Source organism: Corapipo altera, unplaced genomic scaffold (genome assembly GCF_003945725.1).
Source record: "Corapipo altera isolate COAL_440 unplaced genomic scaffold, ASM394572v1 62, whole genome shotgun sequence".
Taxonomy (NCBI): domain Eukaryota; kingdom Metazoa; phylum Chordata; class Aves; order Passeriformes; family Pipridae; genus Corapipo; species Corapipo altera.
Window position 1 is genome coordinate 3074981 of NW_020884894.1, and position 20511 is coordinate 3095491.

The 20511-nt window shown below is 39.5% G+C and overlaps 1 protein-coding gene across 2 annotated transcripts in view; it reads left to right on the top strand.

The window, feature by feature from the left end:
* The first annotated feature begins 31 nt into the window (after positions 1–31).
* The window catches only part of NETO2 (neuropilin and tolloid like 2), a 30462-nt gene continuing 9982 nt past the window's right edge, over positions 32–20511 (top strand). Inside the window, exons 1-6 of one of the 2 annotated variants that reach the window (XM_027646798.1) lie at positions 32–156; positions 12033–12089; positions 12833–12973; positions 14860–15108; positions 17016–17060; positions 17150–17277. In XM_027646798.1, coding sequence (XP_027502599.1) covers positions 123–156; positions 12033–12089; positions 12833–12973; positions 14860–15108; positions 17016–17060; positions 17150–17277 — 654 coding nt within the window. In that variant the 5' untranslated portion in view covers positions 32–122. The remainder of the gene's footprint in view (positions 157–12032; positions 12090–12832; positions 12974–14859; positions 15109–17015; positions 17061–17149; positions 17278–20511) is intronic. The other variant, XM_027646799.1, reaches the window with a different exon arrangement.

Consider the following 20511-nt stretch of genomic DNA (forward strand, 5'->3'; position numbering starts at 1 on the left):
GCGCCGGGCATGGCCGCGGGCGGGCGGGGGCCGAGCGGGAGCCGCGGGCACAGCGCCCTCGCGGGGGGCCCCGCCGCGGCCATGGAGCGCCGCTGATCGCCGCCGATCGCCGCCGGGAGACAATGGCCCTGCACAAACTCTGCTCCGTGCTCGAAGGTAGGAGACGCGGGCGGCGCGGCGCCCTCCGCGGGAGCAGCTGCTGGGAGCGGGAGCCGCGGTACCCCCGGAGCCGCCCGCCCCCTCGGCTGCCCCGCGCTGCCCCCGCCGAGCGCCGGCGGAAACTTTGGAGCGAGGGGCTTGGGGGCTGCGCCGGGGCGGCCGCCCCGCTGCTGCTCCTGCCGGGGCGGAGCACTGCCCGAGCCCCGCACCGCGTCTCTGCGGGGCGGCCGCGGGTCGCGGCCCCGTGTTGGTGCGGGGCGGCCCCGGTCCCGGTCCCGCTCTGCCCCAGCGCTGCGGCGGCTCGGGGTTCGGGGCTGGGGCGGGCGCTGCCGGGAGCCCATCGCGGGGCCGGGCCGGGGCCCCGCTCCCATCCCAGGCTGCTCCGGCCCCGCTGGGGACACCTCGGTACCTCTGGGAGGAGGGGGGGTCCCAGCCTGCAGGAACGTGGGTCAAAGGGGCAGCGACCCTGCCCCAGTGCCTCGTATATTATACCCAGACGCACCAACAGCATCCTGCGTTCCGGTCTGTTCACTGTAAAAATACTCTTTCTGCTTTCGGAACTCTCCTAACGAGCTGCCCAGCAGTGATCAGCTTATCACACTTGTTATCGGGAGCAAGATCTGTTTTCAGCAAGGTTTTCACAAAATCAGTCGCCACCTGAGTCACAGGCTGCTGCCTGACCGGTATTGACCTGTGCTTTTCTTCTTGAGGCTTTTAAATCTTGTTTCTAACTTCTTTTGGTTCAGAGGTAAATAACTGAGGAAGGCTCCTCATCCGAGCATTTCTTTTGTCTGTGCTGTTATTTATACAGCTCGACAATGGGCGAGGGCTTTCTGTTAGAAAATTAAGCTGGATGTGGCAGTTAACGTTGTGCCTCAGGGGGTTATTTTCTAGCATTCTGTATCTACTTGAGCAGTAGCAGACTTGATAGTCATGCAAGTCTATTTTTTATTAGGATTATTGTTATTAAATTATTCTGTTAGGAAATTTTGGCGCGACCGTTTGCATTATTGAAACCAACAAGGCATTACTGCAGGGTGGAGAACTGTTTTGATTATGCATTGGTCTTCCCACGGTGTGAAAGTTGTAAAGAAGTCTGTTTCAAATCCAGAATGTTTTCATGGCCCAGAAAATCCCATGTTCCTGAACTGAAGGATGTATGTCTTTAGGTTTAAATAAATATTTTTCATTTATTAGCATGATAACTGAGAGACAGAAGTTACTTGCTCTCAATAAATGTCTGGCTCTCTGTATAGGTGTTAACCATCCCCTGAATTTAGACAGCATAGGAACATAGGGCTTATATGGGGAAGACAAGGCATTTTGATGTTTTTTACTATTGCCTTTTTTAAGTAACATATTTAAATGGTCTAAACCACTGTATGACATATCTGCTGCTTAAATACTTTCTAGATATGCAGATTTAATCACATTTCAGAAACTTGTGATTGCTGCAAATTTGACTGTTCAGGTTTTCTCCTGAACAGACCTATATATTTTTTTTTATAATCACACTAGTGTCCAGGTAAAAGGTCCCTCTGCAGGAAGTTTTTTGTGTTATTCATAATCTATAAATTGCACAAAGCCATTAGTCAATAAGATGTTAGTATTCTAAATGCATCCCTTGCTATGACTACAGAAACAACCTATCATTACTTAGCATCATGCACTGCCTTTTATCTCTGCTTCACTAAAAGTCGTCACATATTCCGATTATTACATCTTGTCAGAAACAAAAAAATGTATTCCTGTAGACAGACATACAGATTTAATCCCCAAAGGAGACTGCTGGGAATAGAATTCAAAGTAACCCTCCTTAACCCTCCTTATATCACAAGTTGCGTCTTAAATTTTGCGTGGAAGCTCTACCTACAGTGGCAGTAATTTTTAATTTTCTTTCTGCATACAAATAGCTTTGTGTGCAGAACTGGGGGAGTTCTGCTACACTATGTACAAAGTACCATGAGCTTAATATATCATGAAAAGTCACATTTCAGTAATACTTAAAAACAGTTTAGTCATCTGTTCTTAGTATGGAATGCATATCTACGCTTGTGTCATGCACAGAGGTTATATTTTGTGACTGTATAACCTCAGGGCAGAAAAGAGCCTGTCATATTCACTTCATGGCAATTCAAATTTCTTATATTAAGCTTGTTCAAAACTACTCTTATGTTCTTCCTCAGCTATCAATAATAAGGGCTGATTTAAATGAACATCTCAATGTCAGTCTTCCTATCTCTGTCCATAGTATTCAGCAAAACTTTTAAAAGTCGTATCCTGAATCCCATCATCTTATATGGATTATTTGCTCTCCCCCAGATCTCCCAGGCAGTAGTGCTGAGTGGCAGCGATGGTGGAGCACAGCAACTCTGAGGTTGCAGTGGCTGCAGGTTTTGCTGAGTGGAGCCCAGCCAATGCCCACCTGCTTTCGCAGTGGTGTCTGTAACCTCCTGGAGGCCAAGGAGCTTTGCTGCATTTGAGTTGTTGAAAGACAAAGCCTTTTCCTCCTGTCCTCAGTTCTCATTGAGATTTTAAACACATTAGAGGTGTTCCCTGAGCCCTGGAAAATGCACCTACTCTACAATAATAAACCACTATAACCTTCTACTTCATAAGAGAGAAAAGTAGCTGCTTTCTGGATAAAGCTGCGTTCCTGTTATGCTTTTGAAGTAAATATACCCACCTTGGATTTCCTCAAATCTGGTATTCCTCCAAAATGTGTTTGCTAAGAACTTGTTCCTATTCTTCAAATATACTCCCTCTTTCATTTCCTTATGCTATTATCTGGTTTAAAAACCCTAAAAACCAAAAGCTAAATCCTTACTGTACATGAGTTTTGGACTATTTCAGCTAATACAGTTGGATTAATTTAAAAAGCTAAAAAAAAGAAAATATTCTCTCTAAAAAGAGAATTCTGTAGTTTCTGACCCAATAATTCAACAAGCAGCCAGGGCTAGAACTTACTTCCAGCTTACTTCTGGAAAGTCAGCATTCACAAACTTCCAATGGGCTGCAGAATTATTTCCAACTTTTGTCAGGTTGCAAGGATGTGGACTACTATTATTAACTTCCTGCCATTCTGCTCAGCCTCCTCATTTGCATTTTGGCATGATTTTAACAGTTAATTTCTCACAAACAAGTAGTGTTAAGAAGTAATGCTTTCTTCCACACAACAGCTAGGAATTATGGCCCCCTCTTTCCAAAATCAAAAGTTGTAATAATGACCCAAAAAGCTAAAACAAGCAGAGAAAAAAAAAATTAAAAATTTGTTAATAATTTCACAATTTGTTCATTGAAACCAAAGGCAAAGCACTGACTGAAGAGGCTGAAGTGACTCTAATGAGGGCAGTATCAAGTGCAAGTCAGAATTTCATTTTTTACGTTATAAACAGTCTCTACTTACAGTCTTTGCTGCACTGGGAGAAACGTGAAGCACTAAACTGCTGGCACTGCTAAGGAGTTAAACAGAAGTAACTAAAGTTTAACTGCAGAATAGGATTCAAAAAGGAGAGTATTTGGTGGTGTGTATTATGTGTTGCTCCAAATACACGTACAAACTTAATATCCAAAATGCACCACTCAGCAGCATGACTTCAAGAACATTAACTCCCTAGTTTTCCTAAGAGATAGTTGACCATGACTGCTAAAATTGTACAGAACAAGTTGGTTATAATTACATTGATACTAATAGAAAGTTTCAGTGTATAAATCAGGTATATGGCTGTAGCTGGAGTACAGAATAACATGGGATTGAAGCTAAAGGAGCTGCTGAATTATGTATCCCTAGGTAATGAAAAAGTTAAGATCTCCAGTGTCTTCCCTAAGGTTTAATTCACAGGGAGAGATTAGACAGAAAAATTACCCCCGAAGTGAAACTTTATAAGTTATTCATCATTTATGAACCTGTCAGAAAGTCAGAATTACAGTGTAATTCATTGCAGGAATGAAGAGAGCTGATAATTGCACATACTCTTGTACACAGAGTTTACATACAAAACAAATCCATCACTTGATGTATAACCCATCTGGACTGAAATAAAATTTTAATTATGATGTCTTGGATTCAAGTTGGGGTTCTAGCGCTGCAAGGAAGCTTGCTGCCTTTGTGCCTTGTATACTCCAATTTGTTAGTTTAAATAATGAAGCACTTACAGTCTAGGACAACTTAAACAGCTTGCTACCTTTAAATAGCTTACTGCCTCTCAATATATGACTGGCAACTGCCACCTCCAATACTGCAAGAGATGGGGGCTGGGGAGTGTAAATTTTTCAACAAAAAACCAGCAGGTAACTTTTAATGAAAAAAATCTGCATTTCTTTTAGCTTATCTTTGTGCTTCGCTCCATTTTCGGTTATCACGAAGCTGACCCCACTATGCAGCAGAAAAGGATGACCAGTATGTTAACAAACCTCCAAAACCCCCTTCTTTAGCCTACAATAAAATTGGTGAACACAGAGAAGCCTCTTTTTAAGGGACTGAGAGTGAGGAGGTAGAAAAAAATTAATTATACTGTGTACATAAATTGTTGCCAGACATGACAGCAGACAGCAGAACTTTTAATATTAATTTCATAATAGACATTCCTGAGAAGATTTCCTCTGAAAAATACACTATATTGATAATAAAGAAGATGAAGAAGTCTGGTACAGTCTGATGAGTTTTTAAGTCCAAAGTATCACTATCCAAGTGCTCTAGGAATAAGTTGTCTCTTGGAAAGGTGTGTTCAGAATAGTCCTGTACAGCAGGATCAGTTCTGTCAGCTACAGGGAAATCATCTGAACTTGAAGTCAGTGTATATATTTTAATAAGGTTTTTTAAACCCCTCATCAGCATGGTTTGCACATGCAGCCTTCTCATCAGTGTCTTGCTGCACATATCTTGGAGATGAAAAAAAAAATCTTCCATATGAAAAGGAAAGCTTCTATTTTAAAAATGAAAGCTATCATTCTTCTGGCAGAAGTTTTGCTGGCAGACAGACCCCGGGATGGATTATAACTAACAGGATGTGGAGCAACTGGTAAAATGAAGCAGCCCACAGCTGCTTATACATTTCTAATGGAGGACAGGATCAGAAATGTTAAATGTTTTGAGCTAACCTAGAGGGGACTCTGTCACAGATCCATCCAAGCATGAATTGTTCTGGAGATGATTTTTATCAAAGGGATGTGAGAGAACTGCAGTTACTTCCTGAATCAGTTAACCTGGTTTCTCTGCAGAGATACAGAGTCCCAATTTGTTTCTCTGGCAATCTTAAAGAGAGGAATCCCTACTGGAAACAGCTGGAGTGAGATGAAACTGTTATAACTGAGAATAGACCTGAGTGCATTCAGATATCCTGCTGGCAGCTAATGGCTAACAAGATTTGGATCTCAGAAGGCGCTGGAGTCACTGTTAATAGCTGGTGAAGCCCACTCCTGCTATCCAGCTTTTGTGAGGAGGATTAAAAACAGGTTGGCAGCTCCGCTCGCATGCTCTGGGTAAGATTTAAACCCAGCTAAAATATGTCTTGCTGGATGCATACCTTCATCTCTGCTGCTTTATTCTGTGGCAATCCTGCGGTATATTCCAATATGAGGAAATCACTGGAGCTGTTAATAGGATAAGTTGTAGGCAGCCACCTTAACTGCTCTTTGATACTCATTTTACCAATCTGCAAATGTCCTGTTGAGACCACAATAGATTAGGGAATATATTCAGACTATGAACTATAAAAATGTTGGATTCAAAAATTCCTGTGTTTTCATCCTCAGCAATAGAATTGTTTGCCTAAAAAAAGAAGCAGCAACAGATGCAATCCACTATTCCTTTTGTCAATTAACAAACATCACCAAGTGTTAGGAAGAGAGAGAAAAATCTCATTCCTTGGAATTTACAGTTCATGTTTCTGAGCTAAAAATGGCTTGAATCCGAAATGCAGTTAATAAGCTTTTTAAAAGAAAAGGAGGTGACCATCCACACAGAATTATGTGGGATCCAAAGTGTCTGGACACTTTCCTGTCTGTCCAAATTGCACAAATTCTTTACAAGACCACCCAGCGGTCAATCACTTCAAATTTCTGCAGCAACTCATCTTTGATCAGAGTCCTTAAAAGCAACCAAAACATGAGTAATTTATGTTGTGCATGTAATCTGGGCCAGATAATAAGATAGGATATGATATCACAAATGTCCCCAGCACATTAATAGCTAATGTTAATGTTTAGACACATGTGAATTGAAACAAGGGTATAAAAGCTGGAATGCTGTGATGAGCAGTTACTGAAAGTAACACTAATTTTAGCACATGGGGCAATATTAGGAGCTAGGTTTGAGAACAGTACACAGAAAAGGATTCATTCCCATAAGGCAAAACACAGTGTATATAATTAAGATCAGCATTTGTCACTCTAGGCTGTATCTGCCAGAAAGAAGCAGGCATCCTGGCAGGGCTTTCCAACATGCATGACCTGTGTGTTGCCAATTACCATCTATATGTATACAAGGTGCTGCCTAATCCAGGGAGTACAGCAGAGAGACACAAGGAATCCTGCTTAAAAGCAAGGTCTGTCATCTTTATCCCTGGGATTCTGACTACCACTGCACTAAGAATGTGTAATACTCCAAACGATTAAGTCTTTATTTGAAAAATTGGTGGAATTTTTCCCTCTGTTTCTCAGTTGTGCCTGACTGCTCCCCAGTTTGATGTTCAGCTTGCCCTGCATGCATGGATCCCCCATTGTCATCACTGAAGACAGACACTGCTCTCAGAGCCACACAGCAAATGTAGTCTGTTTTCTGTGTGTGTGAAGATCCCTAGAGCATGCAGAAAGAGAGAGGAAAGACATATCACGGGGAGCTCAGAGCACTACTGTATCCCATGAAATCTGAGAAATGCATCTTTCCAGAAAGTACAAGCATATGTCAGATTTACAGCCTAAAGCACTTGTTTTTTAAGCAACACACTGATTTCTCAATATTGAGTTGAGGACCCGTTTACTATAAAACTAACTATATTATTTTCATTTTTAAAGAGAAATAGAAGCCACACATATATGAACCTCTCTGTATATATTTCAATACACAAATTGACTTTTTTTTCAGAAAATTTTAAGAAATGCCACCAAAATCTTGACTCCTGCAAACATTGCATGGTTTATTACAGCAGTTCAGGAGCTTCTTTTATGTTATTCCATAAGCCTACTTCAACAACAGAATAGTAAGAACTTGCAATGTATGGTTAGTGTCTTCACTCTTCGAAATTTATACAGCTGTCTGCAGGCTATGTGATCTAAAACATTTCATGCAAAGAAGTGAAGAAAATGAAAAATCCATTCTTTTAAAAACAGAGACAGAAGCTTACTGCTTTTTCTTTATTCCTAGTTTATGTTCACACAGGTAGAAACTATGAGAGCTTTAAATGGTAGTACAAAAGTATGCACCAGAATTCATGAAATACAAGCTTGTAGCAAATACCAGATTCATGAATAAAAGAAGCCCCTTTTAATCTGTCTGCCTCAATGTGTGTGCTGCTGTTGGCTTCATGATGGCCTCTTCTGCAGGGTACATATCATGAAGTAGAAGCTCAGTATAAGGTGCAGAAGCACTAACCTTTATTATATTTACCAATTAAGCATCTTAAGTTCATAAGATCAGCCTCCCATATCTGTGTCCTCTAGAAAGTTCTCGCCACACTCCTCCATTAGAAACAGCACAATCAGACCTCCCCTTCCATCCCTTTAATAATCAGTGCAGTCATGCAGTGCTGCACTCTGTGTGCTGCTGTTTACATTGCCAAGGCATGTTCAAAGTGGCATTTTGACTCACTAGTTCTGGTTCCTGTGCCATAATACACTGTGGAGTTAAGTCTAGACCTGTCTTTCATCTGCACTGAAGAATAGTCAGTGAGAGATGTAGGAGACTTTAAAAGAGGAAAAAAGGAGCAGAGGAATACTCTGTCCCATTGTAAGTTCATGTCCATTGTAACTGTTTGAATTTCAGTTTATCAGAAATTACAAGATCATTCTTCATCCTTCTGGATGTGCTACAAGACTCTTAGTGAGTAGTTCAGTCTCTCATGTCTGTTCTAATTGTTGTGTCTGTGTCCCTGCATGCAGTACCAGGACACTGGTTCAGCACTGACTCTCAACTGCACCATCCTACAGGATTTGTCTCTTCCCTAGACATCTTCCTTCTTACGAACTTGTATTGTCCTAATTAGTCTTTTGGATTCCAAATTATTTTTCCAGGAAGTGGTATGGATTTAGGACACCAAGTGATTTCTTTGTTGTTTTTAAAATGCTCACAAAAATGGGTTAATGGAAACAGTCTGAAAGGTCTAAAAATATCCTGACTGATTTTTTTCCCCCCCTTTCTTTTCCTTTCATCCTGAATACTGATAGGCCTTGTTTTCAGCCCCCAGACTCCTGTTTGCTATCCCACATTATACTGTGTCATGTAAATGCAGACAGTTTAAGGCAATACCACCTCAGGCATCCCTGCCCAGTACTCTCAGGAAGAAGGTAAGTCCTCTGCACCTCTTTTGGAGCAATGTCACAGAGATAAGGACAGCACACATCCAGACTATTAGTCAGAGACACCTCCTTCCTTTGTCATACTGTCACCCGGGATAAAAGTAATGGCAAGGCAAAGGAAAACCCTGAAACCTTTGCTACGTGGACTGCTCTGAATACATCTTGGGGTTTGTTGAGAGCATGAGAAGGATGGGCATTGCCAGGGAAGGGTAAGAAAGAGGTGGAAGAGATTAAGACTGCAGAGGGCAGGGAACAAAGAGAAGGTGGCCCATACTTACTGTTTCCACTCATTCATACAACATGACAAAAGGAAGACATTAAGGCAAATATTCAGCCCATTTATCTTCTGCAATTGCGGTTCTGCAAGGAATATGCACTGTTGTTTGCACTTACACACATACAGAGCTCTGGACTATAGAAACGGCACAGGCTTTAGAGAAAGCCAACCAGATTTTCTGAAGCCATTTTAGGGGGCTTTGTTTCTTTATCCACATCAGCAGGAAGGGAAATCAATGGTTAGTGTAGCTGAAAATCTATTCTTACATTGTTGCTATCAGTACAATCACACAAATAAACAGATGCACACTGATATTTGTTTTTTTAAAAAGTATACAGTAACAGTGGTAGCCATAGTAAAGAGCTGTACTAAATAAAAAACAAACTCCCAAACTTTTCAGTTGCTTGAAAGTGACTGCATTCATTTTGTTAGTCAGAAAAGTATTTATTTCACTCATAATTCTGTGTTTGGTTGTTCTAAGAAAAAAAGTCAGAACTCATTTCACACTTTGAGGAGTGGCACAGCAAGTTCTACAGAGCTTACTAGGTCCTTGCAAAACAAGGGTGGGCACAGCACATCTTCAGAAAGGGTGAATTCAGTAGAACATACTGACACATGATTTACACAGGATTGTGGAAACTGCATTTGCTTTAAAAGCCAACTTTGAATTGTTGCTCCACAACCAGTATAGAAAAAAAAACAGAGAAAATAGACTGATAACTTTATAGCCACTATCAAGATTCTCTCTTTTAGGGACAAGTACAAATGCAGGAGCACAAATGCGTTGTCAGTTCATGCATTTAAACTTGGACCTCTGCACAGTTTAAACAGAGAAGCTGCAAAAAATAAAGTGCAAAAAATTGTGAAATAGTAGCACCTTTATGAGAAATATTAAAAACTAAAAATAGCTGAAAACTAACGTCAGTCATATTAATAAAGATGAGATATTTTTTTATTTGCTTTAAAGACTAGTGAACACTCCTAACCTGAAGACCAGCAATGGGGTGCTAGATGCTTTCCTCTGAAGGATGGTGAGTCAGCAATGGTCAGTGACAGATACTTTGTACTGGGATAATAACAGTCAGAAAGCATATTTTTCAGTATGTTAATACTGGTGAAAATGCAGAATTATTGCAAAGATTGAAACTGAAAAACTACTTAAGTCTTTACCAACTATCTCATAATCCACCCCTAAAAATCAAATAAGCTTCTAGGAACATAACACTTGTTGCAAGACCCATATGGTATTTTAGAAAACACCTACAGTTATGAACTTGACTTACACGGGAAAAGCAGTTGTTGGTGAGGAAAGTCTCAGAATGAAATACAGCCTGTTTCAGTATGGGCAGAGAGAAGAAAGGGCAGCAGAGACACACATAATAAAACACAAATGCTATATGGACACTTTCAGGAGCAGACTTTGATTCCTTTTATCTTTTCCCAAGATAATATATCCATGCCAACATTATGGGAGCCTGTAGACGAGTTGGGTCAAGATCATCGTAGTTCACAGTCAGTACATGCTCACTCTGGAACTCTCTGAAGGGCTCAAAGTCTTACAGCAACACAAGGAAAATCACAGATGGAGAAAATGCCTTTTCAACATGAGCTACTAAAATGCCTGAGCAACCAGACGGGAAAACTGAGAAAATAAAATTAACTTCTTGAGTGTGACAATAAAATTCCTGCTGAAATCTCTTTTCTTTTGCTGCAGTGGTAAGACCTGTCTGACAGCTAGATTAAGAGCATGGGAATGGCCATAACAGGTCAAATCAAAGGTCCATCTAGCCTGGTATCTTCTTTCACAGAGATGCAAAAGCAGAAAGAGTATAAAAATAGAGCAAATTATATTTGCCCCAAATACTAACCCAGTCTTCCAACAACTTATAGCTTAAGGGGTTTCTGAAATAAAATTTATTTCAGGGATGAGTTACAAAGTGTGTGCATTAAAAAAGGAAAAGAAAAAAAAAAGATAAAAAGAAATCTTTGTTTAATTTGAACATGCCACCTGCTAACTTTGTCTGATAGCTCCAGGTTGCTGTACTGGAAGAGACAAGTAATAGTTGCTCTCTACTCAGAATTTAAATGATACTTGTGATTTTATTACTTGGATCCTATCTCCCCTCAGCCAGCTTCTGTCCAGGGCAGAGTCCAGGCCTGCTTAACTAGTTCTGTAAGAGATGTGTCAGAATTGCAGAGATACTCAAGATGGAAGCAAATGAAAGATTTGAAGAGTGGCATATTAATATACTCCATTTCATTCCCCTTTCCCCTCGTGGTAATCCCTAACAATTTGATATGGCAAAGCATTTTAGGAAAATCTGGACATTAAGCCTGCTTTAAAATTGCTGATGGATAGTGGAATCTGGGATCTTCAGTATGTGTTGTTCATAGTGATGCTTCTTGGGTGCAGGGAAAACGTAAGGAAGAGCCCAGAGGGAAGGAGGGAGAGGAAGGGAGGGAAGGAAGGAAAGGAGGGAGGGAGGGGAAGGAAGGAAGGAGATTGCTGTAACTTGTATCTGCCCATTTTCGACTGCCACATCATCTGCAGAAATCCCTGGTATTGTGGCAGCATCACAACAGCCAGTCCTGCAAGCACAATTCAATAGTGCTCCTGAAATCCATGTAGGGATAAGACCATGCAGGGAATCCTGTGGTCCAGATTAATTTCTTGGAAGCTGGAGAAGTCTTTTTGCACACATTAGGCAAATAGAGTTTTAGGATAAATATGATGCTTTATAGCAGTGAAACATCTTGTTTCAGGATATAAAAGTTTTATAGAAAATAGATACCATGTAATTTTAGAAAATGCTTGTAAATTAGTAGATACTCTAGAAAATACTCTTAAAGTTCCCCCAACAATTAATTGCTATTCTCATATGTACTTTCATAAGGAACCTGGAAGAAGAACCAACAGTGCCTGTAGACTGCATTGGTTTCCTAAAATTGAAATTACATATTTTTGTGCGTTCTCAGTTGTTTTGGTCAGTAATGCTAGGATTTGCATGAATCAGGGCTGCAGAGAATGGTCTATAATTTTGATGAAATACTGATGTTTTTCCTGTCCAATTTCTCTCGTCAGTGTTGCTGGTAACAATCCTTGTAGTGGAAGGGATTGCCATTGCACAGAAGACACAAGGTACAATTTTAGTTTGATGATCTTCTGTCAAAAAATGTAACAGTTTTGTAATTTTTAATTGAGCAATATAAATGAAAGTACTTGTGTTCAGGTATTAGCAGCTCTTGGATTATCAATATGAATTCTAGTATTTTCCATTTTCCCCCATTTGCTGCATTTTATTCTGAATGAACAAAGCAATCCAGTCACAAAGAACTTGAAAGTTCACTTACCTAGTTAAAGTTCTATGGTTTTAGATGATAGAGGTGGGAATTCATGTTTTCTGTATCTGACAACAAGCTTTTCAAATAGTCCACCCCCAAACATTTTTGAAGACTGCTGAGTGGGGAAGGCTTCGATTTCATAAACCTTATTTTCTCGTATGTGAGATTAACCCACACTTAAAAGAGGAGAAGAATTCCTTGAACTGACACCCACAGAATTTCCTTGGAAAATTTCTGCAGGAGAGAGAGTTTTCACCCCCATAAATCAAGAAGCTGCCAAGATACCAGTGGAAGGTGATGTAATTTACTGGAGGCTGCTAAGACCTGTATCAGCATTTGGGTGTCCTCTCAAAGGTCTGCAAATTAAAACTGCCCAGATATAGTTAGATATTAACAAGCACCTTAGAAGAGGGTTTTCAACCAAAATAAATTACTGTCCTCTTTTATAGGCTGTGTGTCATGCCAGTGTTTTATTTTTGCAATATCAAACCCGCATGCTTGCAGAAGAAATTTGTTTTATCACTTTTTTTTTCGCTTAAGGTGGGCAAAATATTGGAGTGAATCGCATTCCCCCCACCCAGTGCGACAACTGGGTACGGACGAGTAATGGAGGACACTTTGCTTCACCAAACTACCCAAACATGTACCCCCCAAATCAGGAGTGCATCTATATCTTAGAAGGTACGTGCTGTATTTCTGTCTTGTTGTGCTGTAATCTTACTGTTACATGGATAATCTTGAACTGTTAGGACTGTGTCATTTTACAATGCTGTGAAGTCTTGCGTAGCCATACTGGTAATATAATAAATTCTGCATAAATTTACTTGAACAAGAACCTAAATTTGCTCTCTGAAGTAATAATAACAAATTAATAAGAAATGCAAACATTAAAAAATTAGCTGTAGGGAATAAGACATACCCTCACAGCCAGAAAAAGCAGCATCAGATCTACTGTGATCTATGAAGACACAGAACTATTAAGATAAAAATTGTAGCTTGTTATCTTAATGTCACTGATAATAAACAGCAAAAGAGGAAGACTATTTTCAGACCACAATGTGTTAGAAAATCGTTATGCTGTCCTTCATTAATAAAAAAGATACATCTGACTGCCATAGCACTGTACTAAAAATACAGAGATTTGTTAGCACTGCCGAAGGCACTATTAAAATAATGTGATGGGGACAAAAAAATGTCATTAACTTGAATAAAGCCACATTCCAATGAGAATATCTTGGATAAAGGCTGCAAAACTTGAGACACTCTAATTATTTTTCCTCATATTAGAATACACCCACAAAACCTACTGAAGTCAGCTAAAAATATTAGTCAGCTTAATCATCTGATTCATATCAATTAATTGAAATATTTCAAGTAATAGGTTTCAGTGAGTTTTTATTTGTAGAGTACAGTGGTGGTTCACAGACACCCTCCTTTTTGCATGTACACATGCAAAGTTTAAGTTTTGAGTCTTGTCTCACCGTGAGGGCACCAGAGAACACACACAGTCTGTCCAGCTTCAGGGGTCAAACAAGGCAGTTGACATGGGCACAGAATCAGCTCCCAAGCCTCTCCTCACAGTCCCGACACAGAAACATTGTGGGTACCTGAGTGAGGCCAAGGCCCTCTAGAATTTTTAGCCAAGATCTGTTGCTTCCTGCAGCCCCCTGCCAGTGTGCACAAGCAGCTACAAATGTGTGTAACTCACGAATAAAGAAGGCATAAGGTCTGAACAGAGCGTTAGAGACACGTGAGTAAATCCATTTTGCATTCAGAGAAAGCAGCCAGTGTGGGATTCCTTAATGCTGGCACTCCAGATACCAGGGAGTATCTGGAAGTTCACATAGCTCAAGAGATGCCAAGAGCAAGGAACACTAAAGTTATTCACACAGTATAAAGCTGTGGATGTGAAAGTCCAGTCTCAAAGTAGTCATAGCTGCATCTCATCAGGATTTAGGGGTCTGATCCAAATCCTGATATTAGGCTGCCACTGATTCAAACTTGCCAACATCTGTAGCCACCTGCATATTAATAACATATTTGAAGCATTCACACTTCTCTGAATAGTCTAATGAAAGATGTCTTCTGCCAATGGATCTGTAAATTTGGACTTCAAGAAATATATCAGTGAGTAGTTCTTCACATCTTCCTCTTTTCCATTTTTTCTGCATACCTCACTGTCCTATATTGTGTATTTTGCTTTCACATAACACTGGTTGTAATTTATATCTTAACACTAAACCTTGTTTGAATACCTCTGCATATATGTTAATATGTTACATGTGCTGCATTAAATTTGTGCCATTTCTGAATTTTCAACAATGAAGATCAGCAAGCAAAAAAACTCTGTAAAACTCTATGCAAAAGTATCTTTTACAAAATAATTTTAAAAATTTTTATTATGGTGTATCTTAGTTTTTGTAGCAGACTGCCAGATGTATTTTGAGAAGTTTCCACTCTCTTTTTTATCTTGCTGTTTTGGAGGCCTGTCTCTTCATTATTTCACGTCTTCATGTTTTTTTATCTAGACCGTCATTTAATCTTTTGCTCGATTTTTTTATGTCTAGCTGCTCCACGACAAAGAATTGAGTTGACCTTTGATGAACCTTATTACATAGAACCCTCATTTGAATGTCGGTTTGATCATCTGGAGGTTCGAGATGGACCTTTTGGTTTCTCCCCTCTCATCAATCGTTACTGTGGTTTGAAAAGTCCTGCGCTAATTAGATCAACAGGGAGATTTATGTGGATCAAGTTTACATCTGATGAGGAGCTGGAAGGAAAGGGATTTCAAGCAAAGTACTCGTTTATACCAGGTAAAGATGTCTAAAATCCTGAGTTAATGAACTCTGTGGGTGTGTTTGAGCTCTCAGTCTAGAGCTGCATTTCATCATTAGTACTTATGATGTCACCCAGTGACAATGTGATAGTCACAGTCTCAGTCCCACTTGGGATACTTGACTAAAACCACTTTGGAAAGTTGACTAAAGGAAATTACAAGTGTGTAGTTTGCTGGTGAAGAGGACAGGTGATCTTGTTCATGCTGAAGTCTTCAGCACCATCCCTCTTTGTTCCTCTACCTCGTACCAGTTTCACCAGTGGTAGTAATGGAAGGAGCCTCTCTGCACACCAACAGCTGCATTTTCAACAGCCTGTCCTCCAGGAGTATGAGACACTGACAAAAACACCCAAAGCAAATCTACAATAGCACTCCAGCCAGATGCAAAACATTTTAAATCTCCATTCTTGAAAAGCCAGAGGACGTTTCTATACAGTCCAAGCATCAGCTCTCAGTAGAATGACATTCCCAAAATCCACGGGCTCAGACAACAGAACTGCTCTGTGGTCACAGTTCTGTGTAGTTTACAGGGATGAAGGAGAGGATAATGTGCTGACAGTGCCTTTAGACAAACAAAAAGTACATCTGCTCTGTGGGGCCACTTAAAACTGGCAGGGCATTATTCTTACATGAAAATCTGACCTGATGTCCTTGTGCAATGCTTGACTACTGTACTTCATGGATACTACATGTGTGGTTATCAGCATTTTATTGTCCTTTGGGACGAAAGGTAATATAAAAGTGTCAGTTCTGTTCCTTTTACAAATATATGCACAGGCATAACTTAATGTCACCTTTACCCAACTGGTCTTTACCCCTACAGCAGATGAATACACTATCTATGATTATATATTACTGCTTAGGGATTTAGACTTGGAAACTTCAGATAAACATGGTGGCCAGTCCACTGGGAATAACATGCTAAAATGTTTCCATAGGGACAGTACTTAGCCATTTTGCTAAGTCCATTTCCAAAGGTATTTCATAAACATCACTAAATTAGCATAGTTCCAGGCTGGAACTTCAAATATACATTTAAATGTGTCTGTGCTGATTTGTGAGGAAACACTAACCTGATCACTGAAGTGCAAGCCTTAGACATCCCAGCCCATTACAGAGTCATTTTTAGGCAAGTTCTAGTCTCAGTAGATCAAGTACCATCAGTTAACCATTATGAAAAAGTATATTCTTATTTTACTAGTATTGTGCACACAGTGTACTACTACAGGTTTACTACAGATGTGTACACTACCTACACGTCACATGAGGAGAAAGGAGATGGAGGAGGAATCAAGGTGAAATTCTACCTTCAGAAATGAGGTCTTGAACTGCACTACCTGGCCTAGTAGAAGAGATAAAGGTACCCAGGGAAAAAGTATCTGCAGGATTGAACTGTCCTTCTTCACATTCTTTATTAACAGCAGTTACCAATTTCTAAGTGTTGATATATTCTGCTAAACTCAGTTTAAATTTTTCAAAACTAGACAGACAGCAGTCTGATAAAATAAATCTAGATAATCTTTCTGCACACAGAAGGATCCCTTATACTGTTGTGGAGCTCCAGCAATTTCAGTGAAAACTGGAATAGTTAAATTCAGAACATAATGTAGGAACAAAACACTGAGTAGTCATTTTTAGTGTTATGCTAGAAATGTGAGCTGCCAGGATAGAATTGCCTTATTCTGATAAGGTCAATCGTTGTGGAATAATGTTCTCATCTAAAAAAAACTTTGCCTCTTTCCCCTCCAATTGATTCAGTAAACTTTCTGGTAATTTTTATTGTGACATACTAAAAAATGGACATAATCTGCAGATAATACTAAACCTTGAAGTGATTCTCGAGCACTGATAGTCCTTGTGATTCATAACTTCTTTCTATTGCAGATCCTGACTTCACTTACCTAGGAGGCATTTTAAATCCCATCCCAGGTCTAGTATTACAGTAACAATTTCTTTATACATGAAATTTTAAATTAATATCATACTGCATTTGACAGCAAGGTATATCTTCTCCCCAGACTGCCAGTTTGAGCTCTCAGGAGCTGATGGAATAGTACGTTCCAGTCAAGTAGAACAAGAAGGAAAAACAAAGCCAGGACAAGCAGTTGACTGTATATGGACAATTAAGGCTACTCCAAATGCTAAGGTGGGTTTTGTTCACATAATTCAGTATATAATGTGTTTCCATTACATTTATAACAGGGAATGGTCACTAGCTGTGATTTGCATAATGTCTTACTTTCACTGAAATGAGTTATGTATCAGTGGTTTAGGAAATCCAGATAGATAATTGTTTCTGAAATTAAACTTACACAAGTCCACAGAGCTGTCTTCCTATTATTTGAAACTTCAAATACCAAATAACTGTGAAAACTGTTTAAGCAACAATTTTCAAGGGCATTTGACTTGAACTCTGGTTTTATTGGAAGACTGCTGGCAAAAATGCTGGCTAACACCTTTGATAATTTCCAGTAAATCTCACTGCCATGGTTTAGCATTTTACCTCCAATGGTACTGTTGGAGAATTTGGTTCTGTTCAAAGTCAACATAACACATACCTGCTTCTCCCATCTCATTCACAATCCAGCACCTTAAAACCCACTTTCATCAGCAGTCTGAGCTAAAAGGAAAGGCTCAGCTTTCACCTGGAAACAGCTGAGAAATTACCGATCTTCTGACTTAGCCAGAGGATCACAATCTCTTAAAGTGCCTCAGTAAAATTTGCTGGACCTTTTCTGCCCAAGCCCTAAAGGGGCATTAGCAGCTCCTGGAGCCAGAAATCAGCATTAGTTACTCAGGTACCTGCTATTTATGATTGTGCTGCAGAACTAGAGACTGCTTACAAAAACATCACTGTCTCATGCTCATTAAAAATCTCGAGATTTGTTGTTAGGCAGAGAGAAGGATAAAATCCTATTCACAATTCCAAAATACAATAGCTACAGCCTGTTTAAAAAAACCCAACAGCTACACGTTTCAGAATCATGTATTTGTTAATTATGAGTTGCACAGAAGAGTACATATTTTTATTTTTTATAGCGTATATATATCTTTAATTTTGCTTCTGCTTGCATGTACCTAAAAGCTAAAAAATATTTCTAAGCAGTAGCTGCCAAGATGACAAACCTCTCTGCCTTCTTACACACTCCTTATGGTTAACTAACCAACCCTATTAACCAACATCCAAGTGCATTCTAAAACAGCAACCTAAAAGATGATAACAAGAGGACAAGACAAGAAAGTAAAAGTCCATTAATATATTTGAGCCTTTGAGGAAATGACTCAACTCCCAAGAGCCCTATCCTAGTCTAAGTAATAGCAGTTCTACCAGAAACAATAATAAAACCATTTTCTCTCTACATTGCCACTTGAGTGCACCAGGTCTTATGCTTAAGCATTTTAATAAATTATTGAATGCTGCAAGAAGGCAGAGTTATAGTTCGGTGAGTCCTGAGATTAGATCATCATCCTAAATTATTGATTTAAAACATTACAGAAAAATAATTCTTAGTATTCTGACAGTGGTTTCTCAAGCTTCAATTCTGGTAGAATTATGGTGATAAAATCCATTAGATATGATATGGTTCTCTCTTGAGAAAAATAACCATAGACATTTTTAATTTCCTCAATCTGATTTTGTAATAAAAATAAACTTTTAAAACTGACACAACTACAGCAATTAAAGTACCGTTAAATTCTGCATAACAGAGAAGCATCTGTTATATATGAAATAAATTGCCTCTAGATTTCAGAAAATTACAAGGATAATCAATATAATCTAAGAGTAAGGACCTTTTACGTTTGCCTAACGCTAACCCAGATGAGCTTGGGAAGAGGTGAAGGCTTTTAATGGAATTATTCCTTTTTTTCATACAAATAATAGCTCTACTACACATGTGCTAAATTATTTTTAGTTTTCATTGTAATTTTGTAGCAGATATATAAAGTCAATCATTAAGAGAAAATACCATCTCTGAGTCCAAATACTAGCACTTACAGCTCACACCCACGTTTGTGAGATAAGACATCAATGGAAGACAGGCTCTCAGTGTAGCTGAGAATTTCCAGCAGTAAATCTAACAGAAACAGCCGGGGGGGGAAAAGAAAACAGAAAAAAAAGGGTATACTGAAAATCACAAAACAGTGAGGTGAAGCATGAGATGATATGGCACAGGCTGCACCTTTGGACAGAAGGTGCAAGGGAAGGCAGTGCTGGCAACCTGCCTCTGGAAGCACTGGGAAGGAAAAGCCGGGGGGTGCAAATGTCACCTGTCTTTCCCTGTGCTCTTTTACCATGTTTTCAGGAAAGCCTGTTAGGTGTATGGGGGGATGTGGTGTGTGTCTTTTTTCCCCACAGACTAAGGTGGTTAATTTTATTTTAGTGAATTCTTTATAATTCACTTTTGAAAGGCTTTGGCACTCGCTGGGGTTATGGCATGATATGGCAAAAGGGCAGAAAACCAGGTAAATAGAGCAGATGTAGGTGTGGGATTCATCCACCCTGACTTCCTCATTCACAACCTAAACAGGACTTGGAGATTCTTCTCATTGGGCAGAGATGCATAAAAACCCACACTGTGCAAAAAAACTCCTTTACCATCCATAGCATGGGCCAGAGAGGTGATCAGAGATGGTCCTCAAAACACACACAGGCTAGAGCCAGGCTGATCTGAGCACACAGGGAAGAGCTCATGGACACAGGAGGAGCAGCTCTTCTCTCACAGAGCAGGAGACCTCAGCCTCCTCCTGGACAGACTTCTTCTCTCAAAACAAGGGCTATCTGACAAATTTTTAAAGTTGAAAATGGCCTTTGCAGCATGCATAGATGACCTAGTTTCATATCTCATAAACTTTCACTAGAATTCTGAGAATTCCAACACAACCATTTAAGAGATTAAAAAGCACTTATGATGTGTTCATGTCATTCTAACTAAATTACTGTCTTGCACGAGATTCCTGCTCCAGCAAAATAAATTATTTCCTTACTCTTTAAGTACCATCTCAGTCTTCTAATTTCCTTGCTGCACATGTTCAAACACATATGCTGCCTTTTCTTGGATTAGATTTCTGCTTTTTGAAGAATTAAGATTAGCTTAAATTTATTACCTCTTCCTACATAGCCAGCTTACTTTTCTCTCTCAGTTCCATTTTTATTCAAATTACTCCTGACTTCATGGTTTGTGTCTTCCATAACACTGCTATGGTTCAGTAATTAGCTTTCATTCTGAAGCAATAAATTTTAATTTTCTTATTTTACTTCAGAGCTTTTCTGACTAGACTCCTTCCCTTATATTTTAACATTATTTTTATGAATTAAAAAGAGAACAGTCAAAATACCATTAAAATTATTTCAGCACATTTATGCATACCTTGTATCTCT